The sequence below is a fragment of the Phacochoerus africanus genome, chromosome 10 (assembly GCF_016906955.1).
Source record: "Phacochoerus africanus isolate WHEZ1 chromosome 10, ROS_Pafr_v1, whole genome shotgun sequence".
Classification (NCBI taxonomy): domain Eukaryota; kingdom Metazoa; phylum Chordata; class Mammalia; order Artiodactyla; family Suidae; genus Phacochoerus; species Phacochoerus africanus.
In genome coordinates, this window is record NC_062553.1 from 120,166,824 (window position 1) to 120,182,356 (window position 15,533).

General features: G+C 38.1%; 1 protein-coding gene and 1 long non-coding RNA gene across 4 annotated transcripts in view; one reads left to right on the forward strand and one right to left on the reverse strand.

The window, feature by feature from the left end:
* The window catches only part of EMCN (endomucin), an 83,151-nt gene that overhangs the window by 54,435 nt on the left and 13,183 nt on the right, over positions 1–15,533 (forward strand). For all 3 annotated transcript variants that reach the window (XM_047798695.1, XM_047798693.1, XM_047798694.1), the window contains 5 exons: positions 6,028–6,123; positions 6,844–6,894; positions 8,770–8,865; positions 13,073–13,097; positions 14,247–14,308. In XM_047798695.1, coding sequence (XP_047654651.1) covers positions 6,028–6,123; positions 6,844–6,894; positions 8,770–8,865; positions 13,073–13,097; positions 14,247–14,308 — 330 coding nt within the window. The remainder of the gene's footprint in view (positions 1–6,027; positions 6,124–6,843; positions 6,895–8,769; positions 8,866–13,072; positions 13,098–14,246; positions 14,309–15,533) is intronic.
* The window catches only part of LOC125137711 (uncharacterized), a 146,657-nt gene that overhangs the window by 35,233 nt on the left and 95,891 nt on the right, over positions 1–15,533 (reverse strand). The window lies entirely within an intron of this gene.

Sequence of the window (15,533 nt, forward strand, 5' to 3'; positions counted from 1 at the left end):
GCCACAGCATCGCTCATCTTCAGAGGACAGGATAAAAATGTTTAAGAATAAAGTGAGTTAGCATGTATGAAAATAATTAGCCCCATTCATTCTTTGTATATTGTATGTAATTTTCTGGAAATTAATAACTATATTAAATCACAAAGGGAAAAATATTTCGTCCTTCTCCAACATCTATTTCTACAGAGTTAGTTAAGTAAATAAATCTCTAATCTCAGTTACTATTAGGTTAGAGGATGCTATCACCTCACGTTGGCAATGCTGATGGCCCAAAGCAAAGTGAAAGAAATTTAAGATAATTTTTTTTTTCATAGCTTTAAGAGTACAACTAAGTCAGAAAGGTCAAATCTGATGATAGCAGAAACTCATTTGTATGACATGAAGGCAGGAAAACTCCCTTTTGATATTTTGCCCAATAAGTAGATAGGGTGTCCGGTTAAGGATGAAAATGCAAACTCGCTAGGACAAAATTTGGATTCAAAGGAACCCTCAAAAGAATCTAAAATCTTAAAGCTAGAAGAGACCTCGGGGATCATGTCAGCATATTCCCCTCCCAAAACACAGAATGGGGCCAGCCAAACTCATAGCATTTATTGACTGGACCACTGATGTGCCTTATATAATAGACCCTTTTCCACTCTGATAATGAAAGCCTAGAGTAAGCTGTGCTCCCCTGCCCAGAGAGTCAGGATGCTCAGCGTCAGTTATGTGGCCAACACCAGCAACAGTGCTGATGCTTGGTATGAGCTCTCAGGAGGAGCTTGTGGATTTCTTCCATTTACCTTTGTTTGATTTCCTATTCTCATTTTATTCATCTTAACGGCATATATCGTTACTAAAGTGCCTCAAATCCTTTTTGTTAAGAATTAATTTATAAAATTCAATTAACAATAACATAACATCTCTTATTTTGATCCCTGACATACTGTTTTCTTATTCTTTATCTCTTGTTTCACATCTATCAACTCTGGCTGTGCTGTTCACCTCTCCTATGAGAGCTCCTTAAATGAAGTAACTATCTCAGGTGCTCTGCTGTATTTCCCTTCAACATTACCGTTGGACTCCAAGTAGCTGTCTGTATCTATCTTTCTAAGTGCTGTGAGAAAGAAAATGTGGAGCAGTGTAGGAGGGAGGAATTATGAGTGCTGGAGCGGTGGGGATCAGTTTGCAGTACTGAAAAGGGGGTCCATACAACAGAAATTGGCATAACATTGCAAATAAACTATACTTTCAAATTTTTAAGGGGTCAAGCTAGGTCTTATAAAAAAGGTTTAAGCAAATACCAGAAGGAAGTGAGCCACCAATACATGGGGGAAGAACATCCAAACAGAGCTAGAACTTGAGGAGAGGTTGGTATGTTTAAAAAATTGCACCAAGCAAGTGGACAGGGAGCAAGGCAGGGGATTTGCCAGGCAGATTTGCTAGGACTCGGTGGGCCACTGCAAGGACTTGGACTTTTTCTGTAAGTGGAATGGAGAAACACTGGGGATTTTGAACAGAGGGGTGGCACGATCTGACAGATGTTTCATAAGTACAACTCTGTGAGAGGAGGGGAGACTGCCAGATGAAACAAGGTTATCTCTTGCAGATTTTCCAGGAGAGAGATAATGGTCATAGGGGAGCTGGCATGAAATCTCCAAATTCTGAATATATTTTGTAGGTAGAGCCTACAGATATTCTTGATAATTGCATATGGAAGAGAATGGAAGGAGATGAATCAAAAAATAACTTGGAGGTCCTTGGCCTGCACAATTGGAGGAATAACTGCCATCAGCTAAGATGGAAAGGCTGCAGATAGAGCAGAAATTGAAGTTTAGACATGTGGAGTTTCAGATTTTTATTATCTGCCATTATTATGAATCTGGAATTCAGGAATGAGGTCTGAGCTAGAAGTATAATTAGGAGATCCCTTGCATTGATATTATATTTAAACCTTGAAATTAATTGAAATCTCCAATGACATTAGTGTAGTTTAGACATGAGGACGAAGGACTAAATGCTGGGGCCTTCCAAGACTGGGAGTCAGAAAGAAGAGGCAAAACTAGTCAAGGAGATGGAAGAAAAAGCCACAAGGCAGGAGAAAAACCGGCAGAGTGAGCTCTACTGGAAGCCACGTAAGAAAAATGTGTTAAGGGGGAGTGAATGAGTTATTGTCAAATGCTGAAAAGTCCCCCCCTTTTTTTTAATGAGACAGTTCCAATTATCTATAAATAATGAAAACAATAATCATCTAGTTCAATTGAATTTAGCCCCTCAGACACATACTCTATGTCCATATATCAAAAAGAAGCCTAAGAAACACAAGGAAAATAAAAATACAACACATAGTTTTATTTTCTTTCTTGCACTAGAATGTTTTATCCTCTACTGCCTCACACACTTTATGTCCCAATATTATCTGTGTATTTATATGCCTTCCTTTAACAAAGATTCAAGAAGGCCATGAGGGACTCTTCCAGCCCAGGTCCCTTCTCAGAGAAGTCCATGGCTCCCAGGAGCAGCCCTGCTTGCCGATCCTTGCAGGCTCCATTACTGGCTGGGAGCCACCTGCAGAAGGAATGGCAGCAGCACAAACACAGCAGTGGAGCTCAGGGAGCAGGTGAAGAAGCTTGGAAAAGTACACTGCGTGTGGCTGGCCTTCTGTGCGGAACATTCTCATGGCTGCCACAGGTGTCCTGAGACATCAGTGAGGTCTTCTGTCTTTTAAACCTCCAATGATTCACCCAATAATACAGCATGGGCCAAATATGTACCACTGTCAGATGCCAATGGCGTAAATTTGGATGTACATTATTACGAAAGACTTGGTTCTGCGGGTCTCTTTATTACAACAGACTGTGTTCTGAATGTCATGGCCTCAAAAAGGCCTGTTCCAAGTTCTGGCCTGAAGTTTGCAAACTAAATTTAAATCATAACACAACATAGCCATAATTCAATAATCATTACAATCACCAAAAGTTAGGGTCCAAGGGCAAACCTATGTCATCTAAGAGCATCACATACTCCAGTTTCTCCACTTCCTGACTACAGCAAAGAAGCATTTGAAAACATATACATGCCTGAACAGTCTGTTTCATATATCTTTACACTTAAAATATTTGAGAAAATTAGGCAAATTGACTGGTTGCAAGACAAAACCCTGTAAGTGTCTAATCACAATGTAACAATAGGATATTATTATAAGATAGTATATTAATATTGTATAATAATTGCGTACATTATAAACATTAGTATCAACTCTTCTAAGCAATTTAAATTCATTTTTACTCATTTAATTTTCACACCACTATGATACAGAGAAATTATAATCACCATATGTAGATATAGAAACTCAGAAAGAATTTAAGTGCTTTGCCCAAGATTCCACAGCAAATAAGTGTCTGAGTCAGATTTGAGCCTAGATATGCCGTCTTCGAAACCATTATCTTAATCATCCACTATGCCTCTCCCGGACCTCCTCTGCCAATGCTGCTCTCGTAGGAAACTGGAGTCCCAAAGAAATCCACAGAAATTCCTCAGCTCTGAGCATATCATAGATGCCTCTATCTTAATCGTAGAAAGAATCACATTAAGCTCACGATGTATGAATTCAGCCAAGACCTATAATTCCATCAATATGATCATGCTAATGGACAAGGTTTCTCAAACTGTAAACTAATTCTCACTCGTAAGTCAGGATTAGTATTTTTAAAATGAAATAAAGAGAATAGAAAACAGGAGCTCCCGTTGTGGCGCAGCGGTAACGAACCCAACTAGTATCTATGAGGACATAGGTTCAATCCTGGCCTCGCACAGTGGGTTAAGGATCCAGCGTTGCTATGAGCTGTGGTATAGGTTGCAGACGCTGCTTGGGTCCCACATTGCTGTGGTTGTGGCCAGGCCTGTAGCTGCAGGTCCAATTCAACCCCTAGCCTGGGAAGTTCCATATGCCACAGGCCCTAAAAAATAAATAAGTAAAAGCAGAAAAGAAAACACCAGTAGGCAATACATGTAATAGAGGTGAACCTGTGTGTGTGTGTGTGTGTGTGTGTGTGTGTGTGTATGTGTGTGTTGGATTCAGAAATGATTTGTTAACTGAAGGTTGTGGTTAAAACAAAAATAAAACAAACAAAAAAGTCTTTTTTAAGTAGCCAACAAATACTCTTTTAAGAAGGGGTAATTCTATTGCCTACTTATGGATCATGTGCACCAACAGTTGGTGCTGGACAGTCAACACTTTTTACATAGGAAGAGATTCATCTGAACCAGACAGATCATGCTCAGAATGATAGCTGCCTAACCTGTCTGTGAGACGGTAATAAGGTAGAATGTGGAGACTGGAAAATTAACCCTTAGGAAATCCCAGGGGGATTTATGCCATGGGTTATTTAATCAGCCATCTCATTCTCTACCAGCACAACTGAAAGAACATTCATCCTCACTAGAACACTTAATACTGGAAAAAGCCACTAAGTACCAAGGTTTCAGCCAGTTCCCACTCTTGTATTTAAGATTCTCTTTTCTGCCTGCTTAGTACACTAGCCTGACATTTTTCTTTGTTCTTATGGGCATAGATCTAGCTTCCTCCCCCAGAGCTCTTGCATGGTAAGAAGGGTACAGACTCTTAACATTATTCTTCCCCCACAGATGTCAAAAATGCATAAGCATGCAGTGCGTGCAGGGCTGTGGGTGGCAGAGAAGGAAAGATCCAAGGCACTCATAGGCAATATCAATTTCTTTCATGCGATTATGCATGGCCTTAATACTCCTAGGGGGGCCATAATTATAAGAGATGCCTCTTAGTTCAGCCAAGCAGTCAGCTACATTTTACTGCACACCCACTGCAGTCAGAGCTTCATGCGGCCAATGGAGGGAGTTGGAGCCTTCCCACTCCAGAAACTTGCAATTCAGCAAGGCAGACAGGTGTACTGAAATGCTAATACTTCATACTTCAAAGAAAAGAGAAATGATTCTTCAAATACAAATTACATATTATCCTAGGTTCACAAGAAAATGTGTACATACTTATAAAACATTTAATTATCTCTATTTCCTTGAAGTGTACTGAGATTTATAAATTTTGAGTAATAAAATTTACTTTTTGTTTTAGTTCTTCTGATTAAAGATGGCAAATGTTGACTTAAGCAAATAATAATAGATTTTTTTTTTTTTTGGTCTTTTTGCCATTTCTTGGGCCGCTCCCGTGGCACATGGAGATTCCCAGGCTAGGGGTCTGATCAAAGCCGTAGACGCTGGCCTACACCAGAGCCACAGCAACATGGGATCTGAGCTGCATCTGCAACCCACACCACAGCTCATGGCAACGCCAGATCCTTAACCCACTGAGCAAGGCCAGGGATCGAACCCGTAACTTCATGGTTCCTAGTCGGATTCGTTAACCACTGAGCCATTTCAGGAACTCCAATAAATTTTAAATTAACATTTTCCATGGAAAAAAAGATCATGGGCAGTGGTGGAAATGCAACCAAGCAGCAGTTACTCTAGAGAAGGCATACAGTGTAAATCACTGCTAAAGATAAAAATGAAAGGATCATTGATTTTTTCCCCCAATTCTTCCAACCAAAGCCTCAATTGCAGTCTTTCTCTTCAACCACTAAGAAACACTATAAAATCTTAAGTCCTGTGCATGTGTGTCCTTATAAGTATGTATAATGAAAAAAATCACAATTATTCAAAGTTATAATATCTAAAATGTGAATAATGTTTTTGCATTGATTTGTATCCCATAAGAATCCCATGCAGTAGATGATATAGGCTGTCGACCAAGATGAGAGATTTACTCAAGTTTTCTTAGCCAGTTCTTGGAAGATATAATACCAATATCCAGGTTTTATAATTCCAAATTTAATCATATGTACAAGAGGTGAGAGTTGAACTCAAGATTTAATGAACAATTGTTATGTATCCCACTATTTGACAATAAACAGTTTTTACAGATCTTTAGAAATGCAGTGTTTGAACCTGCAAAGAAATCCAGTAAGAAGAGTAAATACTCTAATCTGACTCTAGATTATCATTTTCCTGCAGTTACCACTCCACTACCAGAATCATCACCTTCCGAAACCAGTACATTATCCTCAATATCAGCAATAACAACTTCAGAAAACATCTTACACTTTCAAGGTATGACTTCCATGTGTATGAGTGGAAACGTGCTTCTCTTGACCCCTTCACAGCAAGACAACCCTACCAATCTGAAAAAAATAGCTTATTGAGGTTTAAGTGATATCAAAAAACCCCTTCACATCCACAAGAAACGGGAGGGGAGGGAGTTCCCCTCGTGGCTCGGCAGAAACAAATCCGACTAGGGGATGTGAATTCCATCCCTGGCCTCGCTCAGTGGGTTAAGGATCCAGCATTACCATGAGATGTGGTGTAGGCTGCAGACAGGGCTTGGATCCTGCATTGCTGTGGCTGTGGCATAAGCCGGCAGCTACAGCTCCAATTCGACCCCTGGCCTGGGAAGTTCCATATGCTGCGGGTGCAGCCCTAAAAAGCAAAGAAAGAAAGAGAGAGAGAGAGAGGAAGAAAGAAGGAAAGAAAGAAAGAAAAGGAAGGGAACACGAGGAAACTTTTAGAGGTGATGCTATGTCTTTTACCTTAAACTGTGGTGATGATGTCATGGGTGTGTGGATGTGTCCAGACTTGTCAGATTACATCCATTAATTCCCCACCAGCCTTGAGCTCTTTCAGAATGAGATTAAATGTTTTCACTTGAAGTTTTATACCTATAGATCACAGAGGCTTACTTAAAATGGGAGTGGGAAGATGGGGGGGGGGCATTGTAAGGATTAACACACATTAACCAAAGGTGACTTATTTTTTTCTTTTTTAAAATATTAGGCATTGAGAATGCAAGAAATGCAAGCTCTTCAACCAGCCCCTCTTATTCTAGTGAGTAATACACCTTATCTTCATTCATGGCAGTAGATCTGCAGAATGTTTAACTGTCACAGATAAGGGGAGGGATTCAATTACAGACAGCCTTTTCTCAACTTTGCTGAATCTGAAATCCCATTATAACCCCATATGACTGCCATTTGCTTTGAAAATTTCCTCCTGTGGAGTCTGATTTTAATAAGCACACTTTGGGGATTTTTTTCTTACCCTAATGCTAAGCAATTACACCAAGGGTCAAGGTGAATTGATGATGGGACTAGTCTCAGATAAGCCAAAGTGCACAGAGGTCTCCATAAAAATGAATTTTCACCTTTACAGAACTCAATGTTAAGATGGGTTTTTAAAGAAATGTTCCATTTTAGCAGAAACGTATATATGTCATATAACACACTGTATATGCTAAGACTGAAGAGAGAATATTTATTCATTTCCCTGGAGATTAAAAATGAGATTAAAGTATTGTGAAGCTGTGATGATAAAAATATTATCTTAGGTTTATGCAAAGTCATTCCATTCACTAAGTCAGCATTGCATTTACTGACCTGCTGACTCACTGATTCATGGCATCTTCATTTTGGGAGGTTCTAATGATCCCGCTCAAGGTCTAATGTGAACCTTCAAGGACTTAACTTAAAACAAACGTTTAACCATAACAGTGAAGTGTAAACCGCCCTACAAATGAATTGCATAACTATTTTCTACCCCTGATAAATATGAGGAGTGTATCCTCAAGCAGATGAGAACGCCTAACTAAACAATACCTTTAAGTTCTAAATCTCTACTTATATGGCTAGGACAGCTTTTACCTGTCATTACTCTTGTTTTAACCTGGGAAATGAGTGTCAGAAAAGAAGGCAGATGCTAAAGCAAACAAACGGCAAAACCCTTCTCTTCGTAAGAACAGAAAAAATTCACCCGAATCCACTGTGGCAGCATCACTCCCCCAAACAGACATTCACAAACACACATGTACTTATCTTTTTTGAACTACATCGTTCATGTTTAGGAACCATATCCACTGTGATACACATTTATATCCATTTACATTACTTTATACCTTTTTCTAGCTTTGAGATATTATTATAGAAAGATATTTGTGAGTTTTTAGGAAGCTAATTTTATGAATAGGAAATTTTTAATAGGGCCAGTAGGGGATACATATTTTTTCTTCTAGTTTTATTGAGATTTAATTTACAAATAGGACTATATAAATTTAAGGTGTATAGCATAGTGATCTAACTTACATGCATCATTAAACATCACAGTAAATTTAGTGCATATCCATCATCTCAAATAGATACTAAAGTAAAGAAATAGAAAAAATTTTTCTTGTGATGACAATTCTTAGGATTTACTCTTAACAAAAACTTTCATGTGTAATGTTCCTGGGTACAGGAATAATAATAATAATTTAGGTTACATTATAGCCCTAGTATTTATTTCTCTTATAATTGGAAGTTTGTGCCTTTGGACTGCCTTTATCCAAGCTATGTAGATATTTTTAGTAACTTCATTATAAAGTGGTAAGGAATATAAAGTGTGAGTGTGAGTCTGATCATAAGGGGACATCGTCTACCTGGCCAGTCTCCGATCTCCTCTCTCCACCAGTCTCTAGGAAAGTGGGAACTGTCTTCCTTAGGGTTGGAATTTTATTTCAGAAAGGCTGCAAGACTGACATCAAGTGGATGCGTCAGAAATGACAGCTAGAGCAGAACTAAATGAGATAAACCTTCTTGGCCAAAAGTATCATGTTTTTATATAGGATGATGTTAAAAAAAAAAAAAAAGAAGCATACTTTTCATCAGTGGGTAAACTATTTGTTGTGAAATTCAATAGCCACTAACTGACGATGTCTTCAATACCTTTTAGGTATTATTTTGCCTGTGGTTATTGCTTTGATTGTGATAACACTTTCAGTCTTTGTTCTGGTGGGTTTGTATCGAATGTGCTGGAAGAAGGACCCAGGTAGGTAACAGTATTTTGTTTCATTTTCTAAACTTGAATTTAAACTCTTAAGGGGAAAGAGGAATTATGCATAGAAATGAAATGCCATATTGCTCAATCACAGAAATAGAAGGAAAGGGGCGGAGAAATCCACTGAATACCTTAAACTTCCTACTGAATGGAAGAAGTAGGAATTAACTAGTAAGTGGGACATGTGTTATCAAATACGGACAAATTCTTTTAAATAAAGTAGCCATAGTTTTGTGGGTGGTCAAGGGAATTCTGTAGTAAAGATGACATGCCTTAGCTATAGTGGAGATTGGTTTCATTTCCATGTAACAGAGATGAAGAGAAGTATTGCTGAAAATTTCCCTTGGGGAATTACCTTCCTCCTGGGAGGCACGGCTTCCTTTCAATGAAGGTGTCTTCCGTACTGTGTGTTCTGCTAATCGAATCAGCGTCCCTGGATTGAATACTATCCCCATTTTCAGAGGGATTCTAGTTGGACAATTTATATTATCCTCCTTAATCTCTCCATTAGTACTGAAGGGTCTTTCTGCTTTCAAATGAAATGACACTGCTCTCTTTTACATCCTCATTCTTTGTTTTCTTCTTTTTTGCTGTCTCATCATCTTCCCCCGACTCTTGAATATTTATGATTCCCATAATCGCATTATACTTTTAAGTCTTTTTTAAAATAAACTTTTAAATTTTAGGATAGATTTAGATGTGCAGAAAAGTTATGAATATAGTTACAGGGCATTCCCATAAGGTCTTATTATTAAAAATACGTTAACGTTGTTAGTATGTATATATGTCACAATTAATTAACCAAAGTTGATATACATTATTAACTAAACTCCCAATTTTGTCAGATTTCTTTCAGTCATTGTTGAGTCTTTTTTTATGCTCCAGAAACTTGAACTCTCTTTTTAGTTGATGCTTCATCTGAATGCCCCTCCAGTTCCCATGACTCCGCACTCCCCTATGTTACCTTATAAACTTCAATCTATCTTTCCATTTCAGATGCCTTCCTGGTTGTATAATGTAGTGCCATGTATTCTGCTTCATCTGTGCTTCCTTCTCCTAGAATTTAGCCAACTGCTTAACTTTAATAACACATCTAGTCTCCAACTTATCCATTAAGATCTAGCTGGAAAACAAACTTAACGTGTATTTTTATAGCACTCCATCTCTTTCAGCAGAGTGTTCTCTTACTTCTAGTTCTACAGAATTTAAGGATATTCTCCATCACACTATAGTATAGTTACTTCTCTCTCTGTCTGCTTCTCCTGCAAGCCAAACACCGTATTCCATTTAGACTAATATATATAACAAAAATGCCATCAACAGGGTGGCTGAAACAACAACCATTTACTTCTCACAGTTCTGGACAGAGTCTGAGAAGTTCCATCATGGCACCAACAGATCTGATGTCTGATGAGCAGCCCACTCTTCCTGGCTATAAATCTGTGTTTGTCTTCACCTGGCAGAAGGGGCAAGAGAGCTCTCTGGGGTCTCTCTTATAAGGGCACTAAGCCCCTTCACAAGGACTCTGCCCTCATGAGCTAAGCACTTTCCAAAGGCCCAGCATCCAAATACCACCACCTTGGGCATCAAGATTGAACATACAGATATCAGGGGGACACGATGAGATTCAGTCCACTGCATCAGACCACCCTTCAAGTCACAAAGTACACGATTCACATTGCATTGTCCATTACACAGAGCGGAGCCTCTGATACGCTTGTTGAGTTAAATGTTTTAACCGTCAGTCAAACAGAACCTTCCCTTTCCTCCTCTACATATTTCACCAACAGAACTCTAGCTGTCTCATATACTATTAAAAAGTGACAATCAATTATTTGTATAAGGCATATAAGCTGTGCTCTTCTTTGCTCACCCCATGGACAGGTTGCCCCCAGAACACTAATGAATGCCGAAACCAAGGCCAACTCCTGACCGTGCACAGCACGGACAGTTTGGCGCCTGAGGATGACAGTGCACAGGAAAATAATGAGATGAAAGCAGTGGTGTTCATTTTAGCTCTTCGTAGAAAATAAGAAGAAAACAAATCAATGTCTTTCCCTTTGGGAGTTAGTGAATAAACTTCTTAATGTCTGAAATATGTTTCCTCAGTCAGTTTCCAGAGGTGAAATAGCAATTTTCTAAATCGGTTTAATTTCTCTAAGTTTCTAAGCCACCAATCTTATCTTTTATGGGAAATCAAACCAACCAATTTGAAGCCAGTGGGCTTTGAGTATATAGGATAGGGAAAAAATTAGTGGGCTAAATCCATTTGTAACAATACTCTGTACTGAAAAACTGCTTTGCATAGGAAGACTTGCAAATAAGTTATTTGAAAAGTTGACATTTTCTGAGTTCCCGTCGTAGCTCAGCAGAAACAAATCTGACTAGTATCTATGAGGATGCAGGTTCGATCTCTGGCCTCACTCAGTGGGTTAAGGATCTGGCATTGCCATGAGCTGTGGTGTAGGTCACAGATGTGGCTCAGATGCCACATCACTGTGGCTGTGGTGTAGGCCGGCAGCCGCAGCTCTGATTCAACCCCTAGCCTAGGAACCTCCATATGCCACAGGTGTGGCCCTAAAAAAAAAAAAAAAAAAAGACAAAAAAAGTTGACATTTTCTGTTAAAGAGGATTTTATGGATGAAGTGGATCATTCAGGGGGAAAAATGTATAAAATTCCTACCACTCTGGAGAGTTATTCTGAAGACATACAACACTTTATAACCAAGTTTGTCAGTTGTGCAATTAGCCAAATCTATTTGACTGTTGTCAACTTTGTTTTCCAAACAGAATTTACAGTATTGTTATCACTAAACTAGCACCATTAAACACCCACACTTCAAGTATGTGCGTGAGACTTCATTAAGTTCAGAAAATTTATAAACCCACTCTGCTCTTTGAAAGTTAATACGAATCAGAGATTTCGGTATGACATTAAGCTTATCTGGATAGTGTTGACAATAGTCTGAGCTCTTAATCCAAGTAAGGATGGCATATATGCAGAAAGCAGTCTGTTGGTATACATCTATCTGTTAATGAACTCATATTACAGAATTCTAAGGAAAGATATTAGAGCAGACACAAAAAATAACAACTCATTCTGAAACAGGGCTGTGAGCATCACAGGTGACCATACATAATACTTATAATGAGAATTTTAAAATGCTGTTAAAACCCTACTGATGGTAGGGAAAATTAAGTTAGATCTAGTTGTTGAACAGCATAGGATACCATGAATCATATTCTAGGGATTAAGATTCATGTTGGAGTATCTTAGCCAAGATGACAGAAGTGGCCAAAATATTATGGGAAATTAAGGTCTTTATAACACAATGATGGTCAAAGCTAGGAGAATGATATCCAAAGGGCATATCCTGATGACAAGAACTACATTAGAGATAAAAGGCAATCCAAGAGACAGAAGCTGAGTAGCAATGAGATAAAACCACAACAAAATCTGGCACAAAGCCAAGACCTTAAGTGATTACATTAAATATTTTGCCTCATAGGTCACAGATTAATGCAAGGTTTGACCACCACCATCTGCTCCACAGAGGCCATGCTCTCATGCAAGATGATCACTCCGAGCTCTTACTCTAAGGCCAACATTTTCCCCCAGACTCTCGTGGAACAGCCTGGCAAAGCAGACAGGGGATTACTTGCAGTTAGTAGCCTCAGTGACATTTTGCAGGGCACTTTTGCGAGGCTGAATCTGTGAGCTTCAGATGCAATTAGCAGCAATATCTGCATCGTGGCTCACCACAAATACAGAAATTGGTGTCCCCAGTGACAGCAACGTATAAAGAAAAGCCAGACATTCAATCCTCTGTTATAAAAAGGTAATTCGATACTTTGAGGAAAATTTGTTTTTAGGGATACTGAAATAAGCTGAGACATTTTTTGGTGTCTGTGGGATGTGCAATAATGGATAACATATCCCCACAATGATATGCAACTATGAGTTTAAAATTAGTCCAGAACTAAGTTCAGTGGAATTGGCCTAGTTGAGACTCTACTATGAATGTATTAGCCGTGACAGGAATATCTGAGAAAATGGTCACTGAGACAGGGAATGGGTGGAGATTTAAAAAGTTAAAAACTGGCTTTAGAAACATCTTTGTGCAGAAAGTAGCAGAGGTCTCAGGTTTTTTGCAGCCAAGCTCCTTGCAACTATAATAACAATTCCCTCCTCTCCCAGGCACGCCGGAAAATGGAAATGACCAGTAAGTAATGCTACATCATTTTTTTTTCCTAAAAGCTCTGACCCTATGGTTTACTTAGAGGAAAGTACTGATCCTCTTCTCATCATTTTTCTTTTGTTTTTAAAAGCTATTTTTTGTAGAAAGCACAAAATATGGTGTTTGGCTATTTATTTGTCATAGAGCTCTCTATTCAACAGAAAAATTCCAACAACTGAAAGAGAGGAGATTGCTCTTAAGCTTGGGTAAAGTGGTAAAATCAGAAACCAAAAAGTTGAAATGGAAGATAGAGGAATGAATATCACCATGAGGAAAATTCATCGAAAACATCCAGAGTTTTAAAATAATTTTCCCACTGAAATTATCAATATGTTTCTCACAATTAGGGTAAAAACCATGGCTGCACCTTGAGGTGGCTCTGGGTGGCTTTAACAGCAGATGGCTAGTCGGCTTCGACTTTATTAAAACAAACAAAGTAATTATTAGCAATCCTGCTAGCTCTTACGGTTGAAGCACTGCAAAGAGATAACTGTCTTTTAAATGTCAAAACCAAATTCTGTGGTTGTTTTTTTCTGGGTTGACCTGACTGTGAAGCCTGCCTTTCTGTGGGTGTTTTTGTATGTCCATCAGGTTGTGAACTTTAGGAATAATGTCCATACATCACATGATTAAAAGAGATGTCCAAGGGGAAGAGTTGGGGTTTGAAATTGATTCAAGTTTAAGAAGAGATAGGTGGGAACTCTTGGTTGAAACAGACAGTTGAGACAGTCCACTGCAATATTCATGACCTCATGAAAGCCATGTCCCCAGACCACAGCATTAGTCCGAAAGGTTCGGAAACATTTCTGTGTCTTCACCCTCACAATCCAGAACTGGAGGCATATGAATGCAATATGGACCTCCTGACAGGTATTTCATGCCCATCTTGATGCCTAATTCAGCTGATGATCATCACTATAACAGAATGATGAAGATTTATTGGCTTAATTACAGAAGCGAAAGTGCTAGAAAAAAATGTCTGTATATGAGGAGACACAAGTTTTGTCACAGAAACACTTAAAAATATATATGCTTGTGTATCATCTTCTTTCTGTTTATATCATGTTTACTTTCTTTCACAGTATGTAATGCTAATTACTGTAGTGCTAACTTAATGTTTTCTGTTCCAAATAGACCTCAGTCCGATAAAGAGAGTGTGAAGCTTCTCACAGTTAAGACAATTTCTCATGAGTCTGGTAAGCTCCCAGATTGTTGACTAGATGAAAAATTGTTATTTCAAAATCGAACTTGGATTTTGTTCAGTGAACATAACCAAAAAGTATGACTTCTTAGAAATGGCCCATTATTAATTCCCAAGAAACAGAAAATTCTCCTGTGAAGAAAAGATGAGCTCTATAAATATTTTGGTAAGGTTATTAGATTATCTGGCTTTTAGAGCATGCATATAGATGAGTTCTAAAGAACAGAAATGCTAGAGGCATTTTCTCTTCTGCAGTAGTGGTAGAAAAACATTAAGTATGCTATATATAGGGGTTTTTTAAATTATTATTGCGGTTGTTTTGTTTCCTTTTTGGTAAATGGCTGTGTTGAGCCAACTGAACCCAGGACTTGTCATTTAAAATATAAATCATATTTTATGTCATTATATACCATTTTAATTGAGCATTTTGATGAGGACAAAACAATTTCCTGATGATAAAATTTATATTTCTTTATTCCTATTTATTAGGTTTTGATTTTGTTTGGTTTGAAATGCAAAAGGTTTTTCAAAATATAGGTATGAGTATTATGAGTTATATTTGTAACAAGAGCAGTGAAAAATGATATAACATAGCTTTCAAAAATTAAAAAAAGCACAGATTACATTTTTGTTTTGAGTAGACCAAATATTTAAAACATCGATATACTACAAAACAGATAAATAAAAAGGAATTACTAGTTTTACATAACAATCCAGTGGCTCTAATTTAAATATCAAGTTAGATCAAGACATTTACAATATGCAGTCCCCCCAATTTTACTTTTGCAAAATAGTCCCAGAATACTTACGTTATGTAAAGTGAGAGCTGTCAGATGGTAAAAATTGTAAATATGTTACAAAAAATTTTTTGTAAAAAACGAAAAGGCTATAAATATAGTCCCAATTCAAGAGCAAGATATTAAGAGCTGAATTAGTCCCAATTTCAGGTCGGAAATTCTGACTAGAACAAACTACAACAGACAAACAAAAGAGCTGAAAAGCAAAGGCACCCCAAATCTGCAGAGACATGGCCAGACCTCTCATGTGAACCATTTTCTTTGAAGAGACAGTTTTATTTTTGTATCTCTTCAGTTCTACAATGTCCATACTTTATTTCCACAAGGAAGTGGCCTAAATATGAACTAGTCTTGAGTGTGCTCGTGAAGGACCCAGAGCGTGACGACCCCATTCATCAGGAAAAGTTGTCAGAATCTGCCTGT